The 18,259-nt window shown below is 41.6% G+C and overlaps 1 protein-coding gene across 1 annotated transcript in view; it reads right to left on the bottom strand.

Annotated features, from left to right (window-relative positions):
• The window catches only part of rims1a (regulating synaptic membrane exocytosis 1a), a 77,193-nt gene extending 61,996 nt beyond the window's left edge, over positions 1 to 15,197 (bottom strand). Inside the window, exons 1-2 of the mRNA XM_086121380.1 lie at positions 14,734 to 15,197; positions 11,057 to 11,131 (exon numbers count right to left, since the gene is read on the bottom strand). Coding sequence (XP_085977506.1) covers positions 11,057 to 11,131; positions 14,734 to 14,885 — 227 coding nt within the window. The 5' untranslated portion in view covers positions 14,886 to 15,197. The remainder of the gene's footprint in view (positions 1 to 11,056; positions 11,132 to 14,733) is intronic.
• Between the last annotated feature and the right edge of the window lie 3,062 nt (positions 15,198 to 18,259).

Genomic DNA, 18,259 nt, shown 5'->3' with positions numbered 1-18,259 from the left:
TTAACGCCTTATTATTTGCAGCAAATACTTTCGCACCTTTTTTGAAAAAGTATCTGGACTTTTGGAACTTCCATTGTGCCATGACGCCCCACAATTCACACATTCCAAATGATCATTTACACCAGACGGCTATGTTTGTATGTTGTTTTAGTCTGTTAAAATTGTTATTTTCCTTTTTGTGAGCAACAAAACTAATCCCATTTGACATCTTGGTGAAATTCCACATGAAATAAAATTGGGCATTATACTTGAGTAGACAAAGCATATATGCAATGGAAGAAATGTGTAGTACCAACCAATATTCCTTAAAGCTGCACGTGTGAGCAATCGCGCACTGCTCTCACCCGCTCAGTGTGCACGGTGACAATGGCACGCACCACGCACGTACATTACATTTCTACACGCATTTCTTCATTTCCACCCCTGTTTGAGCTCCAAACACTCAGTTGTTCTACTAAAGTTTGAAGCACGCATTGTCACATACACGCTCCCACACACACTCACGCTCACCACTGACAAGACGCTACAGGCGACACATGGACCACCCCATTCAGGAAGTCCAAACATAGGTGTAGTTTACATGCCACTTAAAAAAGGCTCTTTCACGTGTTTCATAAGTCAGGTGGCTAGAAATGTGTGTGTTTTATTAAATGGCATGTTTTCCATTATTGAACAATAAGGGTATTTGTACAGAATATATTGTGACTTACGTAATTAATTCTGCTTAAAATGACCTGTGTGCAAGGCCGGTGCTAGTCATTTTGGTGCCTTAAGCATAAATGCTTTGTGGTGCTGTATAATACTATATAATATGGGCTGTGGCCATATGGAAGCAGGCACATGCAGGCTCTATCAAGCTGAGACAAGTTCTGCTGTACCAACTTGTCTCACATCCGTTACAGAAGCTACCCAGTTGGGTTGTTTGTGTGCAGTCCCCACTACTCGCTACAGCCGACGCACCTTTCCAACCTCCCTTCAATGTTTACTCTAGGTTTTTGAGGGGATGGTCACTCTTAAAGGTTGTCTTTGACTCTAGATACTTCAAAAATAGCAGTAAAAGGGAGATCAGAGGGATGGTGGAAAATCTGTTTTTCTTGTATGACTGGATACATTGGACACCTTTTACACCACCAAACCGGTTTGCTTTGAGACACATTTTCTTTTCTCTGCTCCTCTCACCAACCTTCCTCTTTCCTGGCCCTTTCGACCATTTATTGCTCTGGTTTGTTATATGTGCCATACATATTTTTTGAGTTTTGCTGAGATTAGTTGTCAATTCTCAAGATTGAAACCTACACCGGAGAGAATGGCCTGTTGAATTTACTCCATATTATGTTGTCAAGTGGCTGCACGAAATAAAATCTGCACAAAGCAGATGTTATATTCTATTTAAAATATATATCTGGGTGTAGATTTTTTTATTTTGTGCAACCAACAAAAACTTTTGGACTGCAAATAATGACAATGGATCTTCCAAATTGAACACAATACAATTTGTGACACCAGGTGTCCTCAGAACTTGTTTGTTTCGGAAACAACTGCATTTTGTGGTACAGTATGCTGCACTACGTCAACCAGTGAGAGTATCACTAGCTAATTTTGGGCATATCAATACTTTGCTATGAGAGGTAACAATGAGACAAAATAACCACAATGTTCACCTCTACTTCAAAGTGTTGATTTTGTGCACAGAACACAAAGCTAGGTCAGCCTGAGTGGCAAACAAAAGTGGAGAAAAATTCTGACATACTGTATTTAATAGTTTGTCCATCTGATAATCAGCTGAGGTTCTTGTTTATACAAAAAGCTGTAAGACCGTAGGACCGTTTGCATTCTGGGGCAGGAGGAACAATTACATTTTGAAACAATCGGGGCAAAGAAAGAGATGAATCTTCTAGGCATGTTTTAATCTGTATTAGCTCCAAAATTGACTGGGTTCTTCCGCTACGTGTGGCCTGCCATCCGCAAAAGTGTCATAAAAATCCATTGCATGGATTTTGCTTCCTCACTAAATAATTGATTGTATTTTATTATTTTTACAGATAACCTTACCACCTTGTAGTAGATACAAAAGTAGTGAAGGTGGTCAACAGAATCATCTTGATTGTCGATAGAATTTCTTTTCTCATGACATACTATAAGAATGAGAATGATTCATTGTAAGAACGTCACAACAGATATATGTTTAGCAACATCCATCCATCTATTTTCTGGACCACTTGTCCTCATGAGGATCTTGGGTTAGCTGGAGCCTATCCCAGCAGATTTAGCAAGAGTGGTGGTAAAACCCTAAATCGGTTGCCATAGTCAATCGGTGGGTGCAACCTCCAATTGACTATGGCACCAACATTCATACCCTGTCGACAATTTAGGGTCTTCAATTTATTTAGTCATCATTATTTTTGGGAATATGAGAGGAAAGTGGACTCTCCAACGTTTTTTTAACAGCTCAACGGAATTTGTTTCCGGATCATTGAAACACATTTGGGTGGACACTTTGTGGAGCACAATCAAAGTCCAATAAGAAGGCATATACTGGAGCGCTCACACCCACTAAACTGTTGAAATGGCCTAACAATTTTTTTTATCCCAACTAATTATTAAATATAAATGACATACAACAAGATAAGAGAAAAACAGCACCATCTGGTGAGCGTGGCGCTTCACTGGCACACGCTAAAAAGGTGATTCAACAGCAGTATTATGAGTTGAGTAGGCATTGAAAAAATTATGATATATGACAGGCCTGAACTGTCACAGCTACTGCATTAATAAATATATTCAGAAAGGCATAGGTCTATATTTGGGGGTTTTAACTGAAGATGAGATAAATCACGAACACTAAATGCGAGGAAAGGAGAGGAGAAGAGAGGAGAGGCAGATGGAGGAAGCACCAAGCCAACAGCAGAGTTAAGTGGGCAGTGTGCTCCCCATGCAGAGTTCCATATGGGCCGGTGATGCCAGACACAGCGTATACAAGTAAAGATAGCAAGTTGGTAACGATATAACACAAATGTACAGGACCTCAAGGAGCGGTAAGGGCTGCCCCATTTCCTTCCCTTCAAAGATGACTTTGTGGACCACTTTATTTTAAAGGTTAAGCAGTATTATAAATCCTCAGACATTATTCTGCCAAGGCCAAACAATTCCAATTTGGATCAGCACCAAACTGTTCCCCATTCCTGATACCATAGATATCATGTCCTGCATACTCTGCCAGAACGTTGTCATTAAGATTCATGCGATTTCCCCGAGAAGTATGAAAAGTGAAATGCTCGCAGAAATTCTATAACTTTTTGGTTGTTTGTTGAACAGATCAACAAGTAACTGAGGTATTGTAATAGAAGGTTTTTGTAAAAATATTTAAAAGAAGAGAAAGAACACCAATAGTCATTGTTCAGCAGTCTCCATGTTGAAAGGTGAGTCGGGAAGGGTTGATGTATTTTTGTACTTTGCTTTTACAGCTATTTTTTAACAGCAGGTGAGTCCTATCTTTTCAGTTAAGCGCCAAATGTACACCTCAAACAGAAACCCACCTTTGTTTGATGTTTGTTCATCATACGAACACTATCTAATTTCAAACAGCTTTGGAGTATTGCGGCAAAGTAGGTTGCTGTGTACTTTGTGCATTATTTGGGATGCTTTGAACTCCACTAGGTCATCGAATTTCAGAGTATTCAATTTTGGAAATACAGAAGGTGTTGAATCTGGATAATTTGATCCATTAATACATCTTGTTGCTCTTTTTTGTAGCTTCCCCATTTTTTGTTGTTTCCACAAAATAGGTCAACATGATTTTGCATCGATTACTCCTCCAAGAAATGTATTTTCACACACTCTTTCTGTTTCAGTTAAAATTACCATCATCTTGACTCTGTGCTTGTTTTTTCTAGTGCCAAAAACTATCAACTTCGTCTTAATGAAATGTAGTAATAATTTGTTAGTGTCAAACCATTTTTATGGATTCAATTAATTGTTCCAGAGCAGTTAGAAGCTGTTTCAGACCCGCTAAAAACAAACAACGAAAATATATTTTCTGTGACGAAGTTGCTAAAATACCAGAACTGTCTGAGCAGTAGAGGAAGAGGAGTTTGGCAGTAAAACTCTATGAATATAACCAATACTTTCATTAATATATTTATTTATTTCAATTTAGACTTTGGTTGGGGTGATACAGTGGGTGACTGGCTTTCAATTCCAGCTCACAATTCAGAGGTTGTGGGTTCAAATCCAAGCTCCGGCCTCCCTGTGTGAACTTTGCGTCTTGTCCTCATTCTTTCATGGACTTTCTCAGAGGATTCCTGTTTCCGTTAACATTCCGAAACATGCATGATAGGAACATGTGAGAATTGATTCTTAAAACTGACCGATTGTACTTTCACCTTAGGGTGATCCACGTTTTCAAGCAAATTTGGTGAATGTCACAATCTTCTTTAAACGTGTAACTTATCACTCATCTTGGAGAAATATTTTCTAGAAGAAGTGCTGCTATTGCAACAACTGCAGTGTAGTCTTGGATTGCTGTCAATTATTGGTGTAAGTCTGCAAACCTCATCACAACTCTACCATACCCCTAGATGCTGCCACGACTTTTTGTTGAGCCTGCCTGCTCATTTTCTGACAAGCCACAAGCGTACGTGCTTTAACCTTGGCCACAAATTCAGCGGCCCAGTTTGATTTAAGTAAAAACGGGACGATTTCTGACTGAGTTTGAGTTAAACATGTCCTGCATGGTCGCCGCTTGGGCAGGAGCTCATGGGAAGACCAGGATCATAGCCAATCCCTGAAGGAAGTCAGGAAATGGCTCCTCTCCAATCTCAGGGCTCACAGCACAGCACAGCACAGCACACTACAGGGATGCTGAGCCATCGCCATGGTACCATGCTATCAGGGGAGAGTTCTCTTCCACGTTCCTTACATTTTACGCGGCATCTGAATGTCTATATGACAAACAAATATACTATTTGAATCAGGAGATGTGACTACAAAGGCCACCAAAATATCAGGAGAATGGAGCTATACAAATTGTTTGAATTCGAGTATGAATGTAATAAGAGTGCCACATATTATGTTTGGTTAACTTTTCTAAAAAGCCAGCAATAGTACTCTTGGACCACCAACCACCTGCAGATGCTGGCCCAGGCGGGCCAAAACACATTTCGATGTCACTGAAAATTTTAAAATGCCAAAAATGCCCTCAAAGAGCATTTTCATTTTCTGACTGCAAAACCTTTCTCACCAAAACAACTCTGGTGGAACAGGATTTTATGATGACACAAGGAAAAACCGTGACCAACACACGCACTTAGGCGTTAGCCTCATGTTTCTAGCTTTGGCCAGTCCATTCGCCATGAGCGGAAGCCGGACCTCGGAATTGCGGCGAGCATCAAGAGCAGACACAAAGCGAAGCGCCATTTTCAGATTATTATGCCCAATTATTGGGCAAAGAACAACTGTGTGCTTCCAAGAACTTTATTCATCATAGAAGAACAAGTCGTTGGACACACAAATCAAAATGATTAACTGCAACCAAACTTCCTCTTCACAATAAAATATTGTGCATGTAATAACTCAAGTCACTGTCAATCTTCAACTCACACACAACTACAATACATCAATTAAGACAACTAATACTTATTACTCTTTATTTCAGACCCAGCGGGATCCATATCACAGTATAAAAAAAACAACACCTGAAAGAAAATAAATAACAACAATCATCATCATCATCATCAACATCCATCCATTCATTTTCTAACGCACTTATCCTCACAAGGATCTCGGGTGTGCTGAAGTCTATCCCAGCTTCCTCCGGGCAATAGGTGGAGGACACCGTGAACTGGTTCCCAGTCAATCACAGGGCACACATAGACAAACAACCATGCACACTTACAGCCACAGGGACAATTTGGAGTGCCCAATCAACCTACCATGCATATTTTTGGAATGTGGGAGGAAACCGGAGATAGATGTCCATATCAGAGAGGTCACTTGCAATAATATGACCCAGATATGTTATTTCATGGCACACAGTGAGTGTCTGGTAATGCTCTCTGTATTAATCAGCAAACCGACTGAGAAAGTTGGGAGCACCAATTCTATCAGGTAGAATGTACTGTAAGTGAAGAGCCCGGCACTGAACTAATTTATTAGGTGATGAGCAATCATCAGATGAAATCCGTCTTGCAGGGTTTCCCTACGAATACATTAATGAAGTGCTTTTAATAGTGCTTGAAATGAATAGACGTGTTTCTCATGTGATCATGAAAACACATTGAATGGCGCAATAAATGCCACGTTATCTGTATTTAGTTTTCAAGGTCTCAAATGATCTATCCTTTAAAGCCTATTGCACTGGTACTTTTGGCGGATTTTCCAGCTAAACAGCAACTGATAAGGCATGCTAACAAAATTAAGCATGATTTTTTTTAAATATATAATTAATTTAAGATCATTGAATCCTGCCGTTGTCTATAAGCATGTGGGTTGTATGTTGGAATAGGGCTTTCCTTTTAGTCATGTTATTATTTAACTGCATCCAATCATTTATTTTGGTGATCAGTCCCTGAAAGGGCATGTCTTACGATTTGGGTCTAGCTCTTGGCGAAATTATGAGATGCCATATACTTAACACTGGACTGGAGGTATTCCCCTCCCAAAAAAAGTCATGTGTGGTGATTGACCTTTTATAACAATTCTTTTAAATTGTATTACTGTGTTAGGCACACACTAAATGGTTTGTAAGGTTGCTAAAAAGCGGTAATTGCTTACTTTTACGTTAGTCATCATCATATTTTAAAAACAAAGTAATACTTCGTAAAACTGGCCTGAACAAAATCATGGTACCTTTACCTTAATACTGTACTGGACAATCCTACTGCAGTTAAAAGATTTTCATAAGTCTCAATGAGTTTTGCCCACATGTCGATGTCTTGATCCACATCTGGTGTGCAAATTGGGTCAGCTATCTGAAGTCAGATACCTTTTGCAGACTTCATTTTTCAACTCCTTTTAAATATATTTATAGTAGCTTAGGGTTCATAAAAGGCCACTTCAGAATAGTGCAACATTGAGTTCTTAGCCACTCTTGGGTATTTTTAGCGTTGTGGTTTGAGTCATTATGCTCTTGGAGGAGCCATAACCTGCGATTGAGACCAAGCTCTCTGACACTGGTCAGACCATCCCAAATGTCTTGACAGATTTGGGGTTTCATTGTACTCTGCACACTTTCAATCCACCATGTGTTGGACACAGCAACACAGTTAAGACACGGCCAGGTTTCCTCAGTGTTTCACAATATGCACAGTATGCACAGTGCCATTTTCTTTGCCAGCATGACTTTTGCATTTGTAAATAGATCTTTTTTTGTCATGTGTCCAAAGGACATTCTCATAAAACATTTGTGGTTGGTTTGTCACTATGCATTTTGGAAAGTTCCGGTCACAACAGTTAAAAATGACTTCAATGACCATTGTCGGGTTTTTTCTTTCTCTAACAGAAAATTATGTATGCATTGTATGTACTGTATACTAATGCAAAAGAGATTACAATTATTATTATTAGAATTCATCTTGCATAAATATTGTCCTGTACTAATTGAAATGCACATTTGCAGACAATTAGAGTGACAGCTGAAAAATTGATTTTATTTGTAAGAAGTCGCTACAACTTTAACTTTTGCAACGGAGTACTTTTACAAGACACTTTTCACCTGTGCTCCACAAAGTGGAGGTTGAGACAAACACAGGCAAGTCAGTGTGTGTCATCACACAATACAATGATGCAGAGTCCTGGTCATATTGGTCCAGGCTAAATTATGTATGACCACACAGTATTTATTTGTTCCTTATCTGTCTGACATTCACATTCACATATAATTCAAATCTCAGTCTGAGAGCTTAAAAAAAAACACATGACTTCAGTATGGACCTTGCGGACCTCTTACCTGAGGGAGGCAAACTAGCAATGAATCACATATACAGTATATACTGTAGAGTCTATGCGTGTTAAATGTGATTAAAATTACAAACAGATATTCTACAGGCTGCACTGAGGAAAAGGTAAGCACATTCGCCACAGAGCTCAGAGACCGTGGTTTTGAATCTGGGTTCCAGCCTTCCCATGCGGAGTTTGCATGTTCTCCCCAGGTACTCTTATTTTCTTCACATTGCAAAAAACTTGTAAGATAGGTTGAGTGTCCATAAGTGTTCATGTGAGTGTGAATGGCTGTTCTCTATATGTGCCCTGCAACTTGTCTAGGACATGCCTTGCCTCTCGCAACTCTGAGCATGAGTGGTATAGACAATGTGATGAGATCAATTCTACCAAACTAAGCTTAAATAGCTTGCTAAAACTTGTAAATTGGGTCAGCAAGGTTGTGTGCACGACTGTCAGAGGGTACCATGCTGAAGAAAACCACTGCGAACCCCAGCAATCTCTTCCAAGCCACAACCAGGGGTGGCCAAAACGATCCTTTGTCAATCTCTGGACAATCCCCACATCTTGAGGAAGATTTTGATCTGTATGACTGTTCTGTCATTTTCACATGGATGCAATATACTTAGCTGCCTCGATACTCATGTCAAAATTCATTTGGGGTTACTGCATTCTTAAAGGTCGTTTCTCAATGACCTGTGAAGGCTCGCGAGGGTTTCCGCACGCTGTGAATGTTGGTTTAAGGTTGCAAAGGCATTGCCAGACATTGGCAAACAGTTTTAATTGTTGCAAACTCTTGTTCTTGTCGCAATATTTTTATGATGGCGACAAGAAAAACGAATGTTGGCAAACTTCTTTGGAACCTTGAATGAACCCTGATGAAAAAACAGCATTTGCTGTGTGCTTACAAACCTCTTCTCAGTGAAATACAGCCTTATAGAATAAATTTACAACTGATGCTGAATGCAAACTCTAATAGAATCTGTCTTCAGTAAACATCTAATTATTGCTGTCAATGTCAACCAGAATCATTACTTTTACATGATAGCAAGCAAACAACATGGCCGAGAAGTCATTGTTTGTCACACCATCCACAGTCATGCCACGGTTTCAATGCACACATATACCAACCTACAACAACACACATATAGAGCACAGGGATAAAACATAGACAAGTGTTATCCTTTGATCATTGTATGGCAAAAAGAAAGACTGTAGGAGTCATGGAGAAATTATGGGCAACGTGAATTTCAGAGCACAAATCGGCCGAAAGCGATGGAGACACTCACATTACTTCAAAGTAAGATGACAGTCTGTTTCAACTAACAGTGGCAATTCACATCTGTATTAATGATTAAAAAAAAAACTCATACCAGCATGCACTCACGCACACACACATACACGCACGCACGCACGCACGCACGCACGCACGCACGCACACACACACACACACACACAGAAGATAAAAAAGCTACGACACCAATCTGTTTGGAACGAAATATCCATAATATGAATTAAGTTGTAAACCAACCAAGTGGCTTGTACAGTATGTGCTGTATTTGAAATCTACAGGTCACTCAACAGACCCCCCACGACCAACCATTTCGAAGACTGAACGTTACAATCCTTAATAGGCTATTTGCACATATCACCATGTCATCATGTCCGCTTGCAAATGATATGATTCACACTTTTGTGGTTTTGTGCAATATGAGTCATATATTCACAGTTTAAAGGAAACAGCTATGCTGTGTCTTAAAAATGTCTATAGGGGTGTTCACACGGCACACATTTGCATCGGTGCTGCACCGATGTATTTTGTTGCGATATATCTTACACCGTAAATTTTGTGGCGCGTTCACACGTATAAAGCTGCTTACTAAAGAGAAGCGTGTTAATTAACCCCGGTACAGCCCCACTTGCATTCACATGACAGTTTCTGCGGCCGTGCAATACGTTAGAAATAATACGGAATAAAACATGCGCATTCGTAAAGTGTCCTTCCATTTCCCCGCCTTGTTTGTGACATATTGAAAAACCATGATTTATATTTCTCCAGACAAATCAACGCTGAGGTCTATCAGACACCGTAAAAGGATGAGAGAAAGAAAGGAAAGATGGCAGAAGTACAACAGAACATGAAAGCAACGCATTCTATGATTCATTCGGCAACAAATAGACGACATCGTGTCTTTCATGGATGCAATACCCGTATGTAATCAACTCTTCTCACGCGTAGCGAGTCTGCCCTTGTAGTGTTCACACGTCCCATTTTATATCGGTGCTGCCCCGCAAACTAGCATTTACTCCAGAGTAAATTTTTAAATCACCTCCTGAGCAGGGTAAAATTTGCTCCGGTTTGAGCGGTTTTCAGGGGCTACACCGTTATAACTTTGTACGTGGGGCAGCCCCTGTGCTACGCCGGAGTAAAAGTTTCTGTGTGAACACCCCTTATTTTTTCGCCAAAACAACAAACAATACCATTAATATTGTTGCTTTTCAATGTGGGCATTGTCATCCAAAATCAACCGTGTCTTCAGTTTGCCAGCTATGTTGAATTCACATGATAATGTCCATTGCTCTGGAGCAGAACAGACCCGTCCCTACGGGTGGGCCACCCACCAAGATGCTTGTGGCCCCCCACTTGTGGCACGGATCTCTAAAAATAACTTGGAAAATTTATGTTTGTCTTATTTTGTCAAAGTAGCTATTTAGTGTTGCAAAATATTCATGTTGAGTTGTTCATCATTAAGACATTTAAAATGAAAAGAAATAACAATGTAATTTTGTTTGATTGCTGTCCCGTCTTAACTGCAATATCCTATCCCAGCCTGACTGAAAATTATCTTTGATGCACAGGCCTTGTTGCCATGAATACGTCGAAGGTGGCATGCAAGATTCCCGCACATTTTTCAAAAAACCAGAGTGACTCTCAAGTCTGACACATACATTTCTTACAGCTGTAGTTGTTATCCGAGTGACTCATCCAAGGTGCAAGATCGATCTCACAACAATACAACAAGCGTGAAGCAAAAGAGCAGACAGTTATTATGACTAATGTAGGACCCTATCTAAACTCACTTTTTAAATTTCAATTCCATCAACTCGGTAAGCCACTCACCGGACATCATTTTGCTGCGGAGGTTTTTTCTGTCCAACCAAGTTGACAGTTCTCGCTTGGATCGGCTTTTCTTCTCTGAAATACAAAGAAAAAGAAAATGTTGTCACTTGGGCTGTATTCAACATATAAACGTTTGTTTATTGACAGTTCATTCCTATTTTACAAAGACTACTATTTCACATCCTGGAAAGCAGGAAGAAATGCCCATCTGTTTCCTGATCTGATCTGATTTTCAGACTTAAACAATTTGGGACTTGGTGCCTAATCCAACAGTATTAAATTATTCGTAACGTTATGGTCACATACACAATACCATGACTAAAAACATTTAATTGATGAAAAAAGAACCATTTCTGATATGTCTGACTAACCCCTATACACGCGCTAAAGACATAAAACGTCTTGTTCCTGTCAATACTTCAAATATCATTTCATGTGTATCTTGTTACTTTTCATAATAATGTCCCATTTAAATATTCAATTAATGTATGTGTGACAAAGCTTGTAATCTTGTTAGATTTTTTTCCTCACGCGCATACCGCGATGTAATTTGCTATGCTAAAAATACATGACACATAAGGTGCTCAAAATATGCAGTCCTCGCATTTTATTGGAGAAAAAATATACAGTAGAAGCATGCACACAAACATAACAAGCTCACGACAAATTACTGCATACTTGATCCATCTCTTTCAGCAAACATTTTCTATGTGGGTTGAGATACGCGCGCCCGAGTGAAGAGGAAAATGAAATGTAAGCGTTGCATTCAGTGGAGTGGCTGGAACCATTGAAATTTTTCAGCAAAATTTATCCATCTATTCATTTTCCAATCTGCTTTATCCTCACAAGTTCGCAGGGGGTGCTGGAGCCTATCCCAGCTGTCTTTGGGCAGTAGGCGGGGGACACCCTGAACCGGTTGCCAGCCAATCGCAGGGCACACAGAGACGAACAACCATCCGCGCTCACACTCACACCTAGGGACAATTTTGAGTGTTCAATCAGCCTGCCATGCATGTTTTTGGAATGTGGGGGGAAACCGGAGTAAACCCACGCAGGCCTGGGGAGAACATGCAAACTCCACACAGAGAGGCTGGAGCCAGGATCGAACCCACGACCTCTGCAATGTGAGGTTGACACGCTAACCACTGGATCATCGGGCCGCATCAGTAAAATTTAAATAAGGAAATATTTTGACATCATTATTTACCTCCTGCTAAATGTGGTTAAACAGAGTATTCCAGTTTTCCCATGCGTAGAACAACATACTAACTGTTTTTCTGTGCATTCACAGACAATATACATTTACTGTATATAACTAAATCAGGAGTGCCCAACCACTTAATCAGGGTCGACCAGGAGTCTGCGGACTGTTCCCAAATCGATCGTGAAGGTTGTAGAGGGAAAGGGGGGAGAAGTATTATTAGATTTGTGTATCTATGTGAATGTTAATATTATTGGGTTCGTGTACGATGCACCCTAAGCATCCTGTCAGTTTCGTTTCCCCCCCCCCCAAAAAAAAGGATAAAAAGTCAAAACAAAAAACAAAACAAAAACCCAATAAATTAAAGAAGCAGGTCACCTTTAACCCATGGTGGCGCATGACCCACATCACAGGAAGTAGCAGTAAGAGCCGTTGAGATGTATCTTTTTTGGGTTTATTCCCATTCACAGTTTGTTTGATCTGCAATTCATCAATGGCAGTGTCAAATAATGGGTACCTGGAGCGCCAGGAGAAGCATTTAAGAACAGTTCACCAGGGTTACGATGGTGAACGATGGTTTCTGCACCTAACACTAGAGGTCTCCTACTAAGGTAGGGTGTGACTTCCTTTTTAAAAACACAGCCTTGTCTTATCTAGTTTATTTTTCTGTTTTGTTTATGTTAGGGTCCGCTGCGTGTGTGCGTACATGTTTGCGCGTGTGTAAACGTGCACATGTGGGTCAGTCGCGGGAGGTTGGCTGTTCAAAGTAGAAAAGTATTTTGACACGATATTCTTGAATAATTCAGAAGGTTGGGCAAGATCCCTTTCGCCATATTTTAATTTATTTGCATGTTTTTCCAACTCTGTGCTAACACTGGGGACTGTCCTCCATTGCACGAAGCAAATTCCACAGAGGAAGGTTTTGGTGTGCAGAACTTGACTTGTTTAACTAGAGCCTTGTTCTAGAATTGTGATCGAGACCCTCCAAATCAGATACCTTTGACTTATAACAAACTCGCAACTTGCAGTACATCCCAGGCGCGAGGTAGTAATGTTAATATAACACAGACTATGAGATGTGTGTTGACATTTTTCTTCTTCCTGGAGATGCCCTGAACAGTTATCCTATACGTTTGTGAACAATTTGCCTTTGTCAACTGGTGAGACACAATCAGAAAAGAAAGGTGCTGGTGAGGCCAGTATAAGTTAAAATGTACTGTAGGTGCTGACAGTCTTATTTGTAACATCCACAGTATGACGTGTCTAAATCCTTGGCTTCTGAGACATTTCTAAAAATTATGCATGGCCACTTAGAGTTGAAGCTATATATTGGACATTTCCTACTTTAGGTGCAGTGAATCGATCCTTCATTCCAGTGCTGGGCTATCAGTCCACGCAGTGTGCTTAAAATAGAACAGAATCGTACAGCTTGAGGAGCGCGTTGCTTAGGTGGGTCATCCTATCTATCTATCTACCCGGCTAAGTGTACAGCGTTGTGCAGATACAATGAAAAAAGACTTTAACTTGATGGACTTTGTGCTACTGTGTTTGGGTTCATTTCCCTGCTGATCGCAATGATAAACATTGGACCTTTCTTCATAGATGCATGTGTGGAGACCATTTAAGGGAAGCCAGAGGAGGTGGATGCACACAGTGGATACAAGTCACTCCTGATTCAAAATGACATTAAACAGGCACCTTCTCCCCACTCAGTTATTGGCCTCCTGGTTCTATAACAGCCTGTCTGTTTGCAAGAGCTCTGGCCTACATATCGTGCATAAGGATGGGAAAGGCTCAACCGCACCCCAGAGCTGAGAACAGCAGCTGTTGAGATGGATGCTGCACAGATAAAAGCCAACAGGGAGGGTTTTACTTTTACTATGAGCCATGTCAGGCATCAGTGAGCTTTCTGCTATTCCATTGCCCGCTTCCCGCTGCATCTGTCAATGAAATACTTGAGGTTAAAAGCAAATATAGTCCACTTGACTGAGGCATGAGCATGACTCATGGTGCTGATGCTAATTGGACAAGTGCAAATGAGAAAATAGTTTCTATTTCTCAGAGAAGGGAGTAAGTGAGATGTCTTGCTGCTGGTGATGAGCCATACACACTCTTCATTCAACCATCATCCTCAAGTTACACATAGCCCAAAATCGGTATCAAAACCTGATGCAGGCCTATTTTCACTTTTTCTCATTCTTTTATTTCAGCCTGTGTGTGTGTGCGTGTGTGTGCGTGCGTGCGTGCGTGTGTGTGTGTGTGTGTGTACGCGCGCGAGTGCTTGTGTGCGTGCGAGAGAGAGTAGCAGGATAATTACACCCATGCCATGCACACACACTTATGATCATATGCATGGTCAGATACAGAAGAAAAGAACTGTGGTACTGATGCTGAAGAGCACTAGTTACACAAGAGGGGAAGAGGAGTTCTCTTACACGCGCGCACACACTCACACAGCGATCTTTCTTTAGCTTACTTTAGCATGGCCTCTTCCTTCGCTTCTTCCTCCCGTTGCCGAGCCAGTACAGCCATGATGATCTTCCTTTCGTCCTCAGTCAAGTGGCTCAAGTCGGGCTCTGGGATGGCCTGAGCGACGGGTGGACCCCGAGGGCCTACTGAGGCGAACATCTTGCCCACCACCACCCGCCTTTTCCTTCCCGTCGATTGGGATCACGGATCACGAAAACCCGCTGGCGGAGCCCACGGATCACGACATGGCCTGCGGATGAAGCAGTTTAAGGAGCGACTGATGCGGAGTTCCCATGACGGTTGGGGGGAGGCACCCGGCGCGGCAGCGGCGAGGGCGGCGGCGACAGTGTGATAGTAGCTATGACAGCGATGGTGGTTGTGGTAACGACAATGTTCCAGATTGCCGTTCTTGCCTCTCCTTTTCCCTCTTGCAGCTCCGGTATCGAACCCCCACCCCCCTCCCACCCGCCCGCCGCTCCCCTCCACCACCTCTGCTTTACGGGGAGCCCATTTCTCCGGCGGTCGGTGCGGACGCGGGCACACGGGGATGATTCGAGTTCCGGCCGAGCAGAGGAGAGGGAGGTGGCGACGGAAGGCGGTCTCCGCTCGACCACTGGCCTGGCTGCGTCGCTGCAAGGCGAGGCAGACACTTCTTGCTGATGCTGATGCTGCTGTCAAGGAGACAGAGCCGTCAATGGGACCGCAGCCCCTCAAGCGCGTTCACTTCTCTTGCAGCATGAACGCGCCGCCCTAATTTGAGAATGGGGGGCTCCACTCGAAGGGGAAAATGCGCGCTCACGGCGGCTTGTCGCACGTATCAAAATAAAGGGTTTCCTCAAGGGCGAGGAATCAGCACCCCCCCCCCCCCCCATCCCCTCCCCGCTCCTCTAACTGACTGACTGACTGACTGTTATGTTACAGCTTCGGGACATTTACCACACACAATAACTTTCAAGTATTTTTTTTTATATAAGGCTCCATAAAGCAACCCATGTCTTCGAGATTAATTCAATATAAGCCGTAATTATTTAGTTTATTAACTTCATGTGGCTGTCTGCTCAATCATCTTCTGCTCTTTTGGTTCCTGTTTCTTTAAGGCTAAAACGTACCCCGCAAGAGAACACCTTTCTCTGATTGGTCAGCTTTCGGAATCCTGTAAAGGGGCGTCACACTATTCAACATTTTCCTGTCATTCGCATGAAAAGTAGCACAACATTCATTTTTTAAGTCCAGGTCAACACAAGTACAGTAAACCCTCCTCCATCGCGGTGGTTATGTTCCTGACGATCCCTGCAGTCAGAGAAATCCTGCATATAGAAATACAGTATCATTTAAATAATTATAAGCTTCTCATACTTACTGTACTTCAAACAAACTTTGAAAACAGTGTAAACATATTTCAAACACATGTACTGAGAAAGAACAAGACCAATGGATAAGAAAAAAAATATTGTACAAACAGTATTGGATTGGATTGGATACAACTTTATTGTCAAATGTGCTACAGCACAGATGAAATGTCTTTCCTCTCAAGACAAGACAAGACAGTATGCAGATCCCATTTTTTTCCAACCTAACAGACTAAATTTATCATCTCACAATAGACATCAATAATCATGGCCAAAGATGAGCAGTATAAAACAGACCTCAGCAAAGGACAGCCCGGCGGCCACATCCAGCCCACCCAGAGTCTCTGACTGGCCCTCACAAAGACCATGAAATCCAAATAAAATGTTAAATATGGGGTGCTATTATTTTAAAAGTTGTGCTTTTATATTATGTGCACACATATGGACGATGGTACAAGCGAGGTCGCAAGCAAACGCTTCAATGTGTCGTCTGCTGTGTTGCCAACTGAGCAATGTAGTATAACATATACAACATTTGGCATTTATTTGAACTGAACAGATTGAAATGTGCCAGATGCACAGAAATAAAAATGTATAAATAAATAAATACCAAAAATAAGTAATAATCACACATTGCATTTAAGTGAAAAAATAAGACACACAAATGTAATCTTACAGAGAATGTCAAGACTCTGGTTCATCCCTAGTAGACCACTGATCTTGAAGCTCCTCAGAGAGTCCGCAAATGAAAGCTGGTTTTTTATTATTATTTTTTGTCCAGCCTCATTCCATTCACTTTCAGAGGCTAAAATCCTCAACTCGATGGCATAGTCTGCAGCTGACTAAGAACCCTGATGTAATGACTTTAGCCATTTGCCTGACGACTGATTCATGAAGGGCTGATCAAAGAATTGAGGCATCTCCTGAGAAAAAGAATCAAATGATTCCAGTGTTTCTGACTTTGACTCTCACAAGGAATTGGCCCACTTCCCTGATCTTCGCCAAAGCAAGTTAATGACAACTTGGCGCAATTATCCAAATATGCACTAGGTTGTTGCTCAGAAACCAAGGAACATTGCAACATAAATCGTCCACAATATCCTACCTCGCCAGAATAATATTCAGGTGATGGGATATTGTGTTCATGGTGAAAAGATACGGCACTATTATGTGAGTAGATCGTTCCCTGATTGGAGGTGTGGAGCTGGGTCGTGGTGGAACATTGGATGTCAAAAGGACAGCCATTGAGTTGACATTGGTGGAAAGGTTTTGAACAGAGTCCATAACCTCCTGATGGGTGGTCCCCATTTTTAAGAAGAGGGATTGCAGGGTGTGTTCCAACAAAAGGAGATCACACTCCTTAGCCTCCTTAGTAAGGTCTGTTTAGAGGTGCTAGAGAGGAGGGCCTATTGGGAAATGAAATCTCAGATCCAGCTGTGTGGATTTCTTCCTGGCCATAGAACAATGGACCCGCTTTACATCCTCGCATGGATCCGTGAGTGTGGATGGGAGTTCGCCCAACCATACAGTAGAGTACAGGGAACAAAGTGTTACCGCATACAGCCATCAGGTCATGCAGACCCCAGCCATGACCTCTCTTCCCATTTCCTGCACCCAAATTAGTGCCTCCCCTCTGATTTGTTTTATATCATTTGCAATATCACAGACATCATTTAGTCCAACAAAAAGAAATCAGTCAGCCACACGACCCTCAGCATCTGACCTCTTTCCCTGAGCTCCTCCTCCTTCTCCTCCTAGATGTCTTTTCAGTTTGCGTGCAGTCCCCTACTTTCTTTCAGTTTCTGTCGCTTCATTCATTTCAGTCATTGAAACATATTTGCAAGTCTATATAGAACCATTCCAACTAATCTCTCTCTAAACTGTGCATGTCAGCAATTGGGCACTGTGTTTTACGCTTTCAGCGCACAGCAATTGTGTGCAGTGCATTAAAAAATCGAACCTGAGGTGTATTTGCATTTCTCCTCATACAAAGAAAGTTTATTTGGAACATGTGGTTGACAGAGCTATAAGCAAAAAAGAGACCAAAAAAATTTAATGCAAGGTGAGCACACATGATACCGTGTAATTATTGATACACATTATCATTGCTCTCTGCCGAGGCCACTCCCACGAGCATAAGCGGCTTTGTCCGGGCTTTGCACTGTCCAGTTGCCATAACCGACT

This window comes from Hippocampus guttulatus, chromosome 10, assembly GCF_054856545.1.
Source record: "Hippocampus guttulatus isolate MCC_2025c chromosome 10, RoL_Hgut_1.0, whole genome shotgun sequence".
NCBI classification, from domain to species: domain Eukaryota; kingdom Metazoa; phylum Chordata; class Actinopteri; order Syngnathiformes; family Syngnathidae; genus Hippocampus; species Hippocampus guttulatus.
Note: the sequence above shows the minus strand (reverse complement) of the source record. Positions and strands in the feature narration are given on the sequence as shown.